Source organism: Mastomys coucha, chromosome X, assembly GCF_008632895.1.
Source record: "Mastomys coucha isolate ucsf_1 chromosome X, UCSF_Mcou_1, whole genome shotgun sequence".
NCBI lineage: Eukaryota > Metazoa > Chordata > Mammalia > Rodentia > Muridae > Mastomys > Mastomys coucha.
In genome coordinates, this window is record NC_045030.1 from 61,732,725 (window position 1) to 61,738,871 (window position 6,147).

Consider the following 6,147-nt stretch of genomic DNA (forward strand, 5'->3'; position numbering starts at 1 on the left):
GAAGTTTCTGGGTTTAACTCTATTCTTCCCCCTTCCCCTATTTTGTACTTTTGCCTTTTGCAGGTGAGAAACCTTTCAAATGTGAATTCGAAGGCTGTGACAGACGGTTTGCCAACAGCAGCGACCGCAAGAAGCACATGCATGTGCACACCTCGGACAAGCCCTATATCTGTAAAGTGTGCGACAAGTCCTACACACACCCGAGCTCCCTGCGCAAACACATGAAGGTAATTACCTCTTTATTAGCGGTCGGCGGTTTGTAAACATTCGGCCTGATACGGGGCCGCAGAACGGAAGCGCCCGCGCTGCCAACCCTCTATCCTTCACGTTAAATCCGATTTGCTCCAGCACTGACACCTTGAACCCATTTTGAGGATAGGGGTGGAGGGGGGGTCGAGAAGGAGCGAGCTGAGTTGGGAGGGGGAAGAGAGTGGAGGGAACAATCAGTTGTTTACTGGGGAGCTCTAAGGGAGCTCGCCAGGGCTTGAGCTTTCTGTGGCCACCTCATCCTATCAGCCCACGATGGGAATCCGGAGTGGGCACTCTGAACCCGGGGTAGTGTCATCCGTTTGCTCCTCCGCTTCAGATACAACAATAGAGCCGAGGAGCGCAGTCTGATTCCAACCCATTTGCGTGGGAATTCAGAGCACCCAAGCCACCCGTGTCACTCATCTCTATACCTGCTTTCCCAGGCCGAAAGCTGAAAGTGAAATCTGGAGTGACTATTTTATAGGGCCGGCAGAATAACTACTTGCCCACTCCATCACCCACAGAGAAAGCATTTTTTTTTTTTTGAAGTAGCACGACTAAAATGGATTTTTTTTTTTTTGGCGGGAATGCTAGGGGTATCTAGACATCAGTAATAAGAAAAAACATTTTTTAAATCCTATTTCTCTTTTAAGTGGCCAGCGGGCGGTCTTGCTCTCTTATAGTATTCAAGTCTGAGCTTGTTTTGTTGTTATTTGGGGGTTTTATTTATTTACTTATTATTGCTTTCACATTGCCAGTTGGAATTATATTCATTATAATATATACATGTTAATTTTAGGTTCATGAATCTCAAGGGTCAGATTCTTCCCCTGCTGCCAGTTCAGGCTATGAGTCTTCCACTCCACCCGCTATAGCTTCTGCAAACAGTAAAGAGACCACTAAAGCCCCTTCTGCAGTTCAGACTAGCACCAGCCACAACCCTGGACTTCCTCCCAATTTTAACGAGTGGTACGTCTGAGACAACCAAAATGCATTTAAAAGAGAAAACTGAGACAAATCAGATGGAAATGGAGTTTTAAAGCAAGAGGCCATATATAGGGCTACATCTTGGTAATTGCAATTGTTCAGGAAGGTTTGGGGCAAGATCCAAAAGTAGCCATGCCCTTTTCTCAGGATTAGAAAATATGTTCTGGCATTTGAAGGAATTTTTTTTTTTTTTTTTAACAAAATCTTTTCACTGCTTTTCCTGCCCCCTCCTCTTGCTCTCTGTACACCCCATCTGAAACTCCTTCAAATCATTTTAATTAACACTGTCCTGTTTCTTGAGGAAGGTATTGATGGCTTGGTGGTGGTGATGTTGTTAAACTGATGAAAATTCTTCTTCGCCTTAGTGGTGATTGTTTAAACTCTCACGGTCTTAAACCATGCCAAAGTCCTGTTATGTCTTGAACTTTTTCTTCAAAGCATTACACTTGTGAATGTATCGTCGTCTAATGGGGTCGGAACATGTTGGTCAGTATTTTTTCAGGCTGAGGATATGATGTTGGTCTACACAGATTGTGACGTTTAGTATACAGTTGCCTTTTGTAATAACTTTTCTTTTTGTAAATACATATCCGTTGATGCCATATTTATCGTTTGTAATTTAATTATTGCTGCAAGTGCCGGGAACTGAACAATATTTATGGATAAATGTTTTCTAACAAATTCTGTACAGCTTTTGATTATAACTGCTTTTAGCATTAAACAATTATTGTTTTGAGAAAAGGAACACAATTTACAATTTTTGAACCATACTGACTTTTTTGTTTTGTAACAGCCTCCTACAAAGAGGAGACATGAGTAAATTGAATTTTGTTTGTTGGTATTTATAACTCACTCAGATCCCTTTTTTAATTGTTAAATTATTTTTCTATTGCAGTCTAGATTCCTTACAATGTCAGTTTCCATCTGGGGAGGACCCTCCTTTCTTTATCTCTAGCTCAGATGGTTGTTTAACTGCGAGTTTAAATGTGTTTGTCCTGGATTTTCGGCATGCAAATCAAATAATACTGATCAATTCACTTAGTGGCCATGACATCTCAATCTTGTACTTCAAAGCCTGAGAGGCTGGATTTAATCATTCCTGCCCTATATATATATATAAACATAAGGTAACCTAATTAGTTTTATGTCCCTTAGTTCTTTATTACTTTACATAAATGAAAATTATGGCAGGATGCATGTCTGTTGAGAGATCACTCATATACCTATATGTTTGTATCTATGACGTACCTAATCTGCCTATCAAATCTATTTACCTTCAAAAGATAGCACCTCTGAAGTGGCAATGAGCAAGGCCAGCTGAACAGTGCTTCTCATGGTTAAAGTGCTTCTTAGAAAACAAAAAAAAAAAAAAAACAATAAAAAAGAAAACCAACATAGTCTTTAAGTTTTGGATGGCAAAGGCTGATTTGTTTGCTGTATATAGTTCAATTCATGATTATCACAATTACTCATAGCGTTTATATAGCGGTGTAATAACTGCAGCAGTTCCTAAATGATACTGTGGAAAGAAAAACATTTGCAAAATACGTTATTTTTAAAGTTCATTACTTGTAGGCAAAGATGTTAAGAGCATTGTTTCCATTAAAATCGATGACAAACGGTTGGTTGTTTTGTGATAAAATGTTAACAAGCCATTTAATCTTCAGTGAAGCAACTCATTTGGACAAACAGTTCTTTTTACCATGGGTCTATGGAAAAGAAACTGATCACTATTTGGGGGGGGGTTGAAGTGGGTAGAGTTTGAAGACTTTTTTAGGGTGCTGTCTGGTTATTGAGAGCCCAATCTCTGCATGAATAACAGAAGAGTGGAGATAAGGAATTGTAAAGTATTTAGAAGTGTAATGAATAGACTTAAGTACCTCTTTCGCTTTAAGGGGCAACGCTCTCAGTTTTTGGTGGCAGTCAATTTGATATTATATAATCATTTTCAATTCTAGAATTTTGTTGATTGTTCTTTCTGAAGAAATAAAGTCTTGGCACATCGTATTTATGTTATAACTTTTTCTGTATTTGGTGCCCAATATTTTTCCCATGTTTAAATAAATCAATCTAAAATTGAAATGCTTAGAGAATTTCTGGTGTGTTAAAACAAACTTTGATGCCCAAGGTCCATTCAAATTCATTTTGTTATCTACTTATTTTTGTCAGCAATTAAGTATTGACAGTTTTTCCTTTGGAGGGCAATATCTTGTTAGAGAAAAATCGTGTCCTTTGCCCTTTGCTTTGCTGGGGTCCATGTGAAGGCCATGATCGTACATGTGCTGAGCAGGTAGCCCGGTCACTTCATCACACCCCATCCAGACATCCCAGTCTTGACCTTGACAATGAGGGTTTGGACCAGATCCATATTTCAGGCTTTCCCTTTCATAGAAACCAGAGATAATTTTAAATGCTCAGCAATTTTTCAGAGGGCTTTTTATTTGTAAGACTGACTAAATTTGTGTCATTGTGAAATGTGAATGGCCAGCCTTTCTTCTACATATTCAATGAGCTTCCACAATTTACTGTTTTCTCTATGGAGTTCCCTCCCTGCTGACCCCAGTCCTAACCTAGCTTTAAGCAAGGATAGGTTGAATAACACTTGCTAAAACCCTTGCTTATGGTAATTAAATAACATGAAATATTTCATTAGTGGCTTGAAAATATTCTACCATCGATCTTTACAGCAAAGCACTTCAGTGTCCTGAGAGGAAACTGACAAATAACACCGGTGATAACCCAATAACTATAAAAAATATGCTTCTCATGATTCCTTCTTGATTTGTGTACAGTAAATTTCTTGAAATTATGCTTATGCATTTCTTTTTTTTATAAAGAAAACTTGGTTTCTTTGAATCCTTTGATTTTTGTTGCCCATAATCTGGCACCAGGAATACATATTTATATGTTTAAATGCAATCTAAGCACCCTAAGAAAGTAACCACACACCCCAAGTCACAAATGCTAAAGCTCCAAGTCCAAGCTTGGTTCTTAGTAATCAAGAAAGGGAGGTGTTTCCAAGCATGACTGATGAGCTCTGGCCTTCATCAAGTTTGGAAGGTTCAAAGATATCAGCATCTAGGGTAAGACAGACTGTCTAGTAGGTACTATGAAGGGTGTGACCTAGTTAGCGTGCCCAAAGCCTTCCAGATATGGTGTGCTCCTCATTTCTGCTTCACTTCTCCTTTCCTCTTTTGCCCCTGGCTTCCATACCCCGCTTTCCTCCTAAGAAATCTGTCCAAACCAGCAGTCCAGAGAAATAATGCCTTGTAAGTTTTTGAAAGGCTCTGCCACCATATGAATGGAGGGTACTGCTGTAGCTAGTATCTAAGCTTGTTTTCTGTCACAGGCCCTGGAGCTCCAAGGCTCCAGTTGGGCTCTAGCATGGAGGAAGGCGAGGAGAGTGACTCTAGGGGTTTCAGTAGTCCTTGGGGAGCCCCTGGGCCCTGTCCACACACCAAATTCTTCTAAATCTCCGCTTGAGGTTTGGGCAAGGAGGAGGGGACCTCATTTCCTAGGGTCAATTCTCTCGCGGTTTCTTCTCGCTGACCCTTTGACCTCCACCAACAGGGCCCTTGGCGGCCATAAGCTAGCGGATCGCCTTGGGCTCCGAGGACGCTTCGCGCCCCATCGCCTCTCGGCCTCATTAGGCCGGCGGGGCTGTAAAGCAGAAATCAGCTTCGGCCTAATCCCGACCTGGGGTCAATTCGAGCCCAAACAATGGCGATCTCCTAAGACTACAGCCTAGCGCTCCCAGCAAACTTTGTGTTCAATTCCTTTTCCACTGGCGGGGGCGGGGGGTGAGGACGGTGGTACCCGAAGGACACTTGAGGCATCCGCAGCAGTCGGCAAAACGCCCTCTTGCTAGGCTCTCCGAGAGCATCTGTGGTGCCGGGAATGGAGGCGGTGTGGCTCCTGCATTCCCTGAGTATGAGGCTGACCCAAAAGGGGCCTCCTCGACACTGGGGACACACTTTGAAGTGGGTTTTTAGCGCGCACGTGTGAGAGCTCGGCCAGGGCCTTAGCGGGGACCCGCAGAGAGGAAAGAGGAGGCTCCGGTCCGGGCTTCAACCCCGCCCCTGCTCCCCGTGGCTTCGGCCTTTTCAAGCCGAGATCGGGGACCTTAGGTCTCCCCCCACCCCCACCCCCGCGAGCGCGGCGCGCAGGCGCAACGCCTTGCAGCCGTCGAGCAGGATTCTGCAGCCAGGGGGTTGGGGGTGGGGGGGGAGGGTTGAAAGCAGCCTCGCGGGGAAGGCGGCCTCGGCTAAGCCGGGAGTTGGGGGGAGGGCGGGAGGAAAGGAGAGGGATGTGGAAAGGAGGGTTGGTTTGGGGGCGGCTCTCGAGTCGGGAACATGGCGGCCGGATGCGAACCCCCGCAGAGCGGCGCACAACGCAGACTACGGGCTGCCGCCGCGCTGTGTTGTCGTTGAAATTCCCTAGTTATTCCTCAGCGCTGGTGCCTCGCGGGACAATGTAGGTCGTGGCAGTTGAACGTAGTTTAAAAACAAACAGACAAAAACGGAAGCAAAGAAGTTCTTCCTGGGCACTCTGGTGGGAAATTGATGTGCTCTTTAGAGATATTAGGGGGCGGGTGTCTCAATAATGGGGAACAAAACCCAGCAGAAGAAGCTCCTGGCACACACAAACACACACATATCCCTCTCCCCTTTCTCTTGTGTTGTGTGTGTGCGATTTCGAGTTAACTGTGCCCCTGTTGGAATTCCACAGCACCTTCGAGTCCTGAAAAAACGAACAACAGTGGACAATGTGTTCTCTTCTCAGGACAATGGTCAAGCCAGCTTGGAGGGAAATGAAGGCTTGTCGACCCAGTTGTACCTTTGAGAGATTGTATTCTACCCTTTCCCCAGACCTCGTTTTCTTCATAACTCATTTAACGAACGCCCCCCCCCC

General features: G+C 44.1%; 1 protein-coding gene across 2 annotated transcripts in view; it reads left to right on the forward strand.

The window, feature by feature from the left end:
* The window catches only part of Zic3 (Zic family member 3), a 10,663-nt gene that overhangs the window by 2,437 nt on the left and 2,079 nt on the right, over nucleotides 1–6,147 (forward strand). Inside the window, exons 2-3 of one of the 2 annotated variants that reach the window (XM_031362716.1) lie at nucleotides 19–227; nucleotides 1,049–3,243. In XM_031362716.1, coding sequence (XP_031218576.1) covers nucleotides 19–227; nucleotides 1,049–1,228 — 389 coding nt within the window. In that variant the 3' untranslated portion in view covers nucleotides 1,229–3,243. Of the gene's footprint in view, nucleotides 1–18; nucleotides 228–1,048; nucleotides 3,244–6,147 lie in introns of those variants that run through there. The other variant, XM_031362799.1, reaches the window with a different exon arrangement.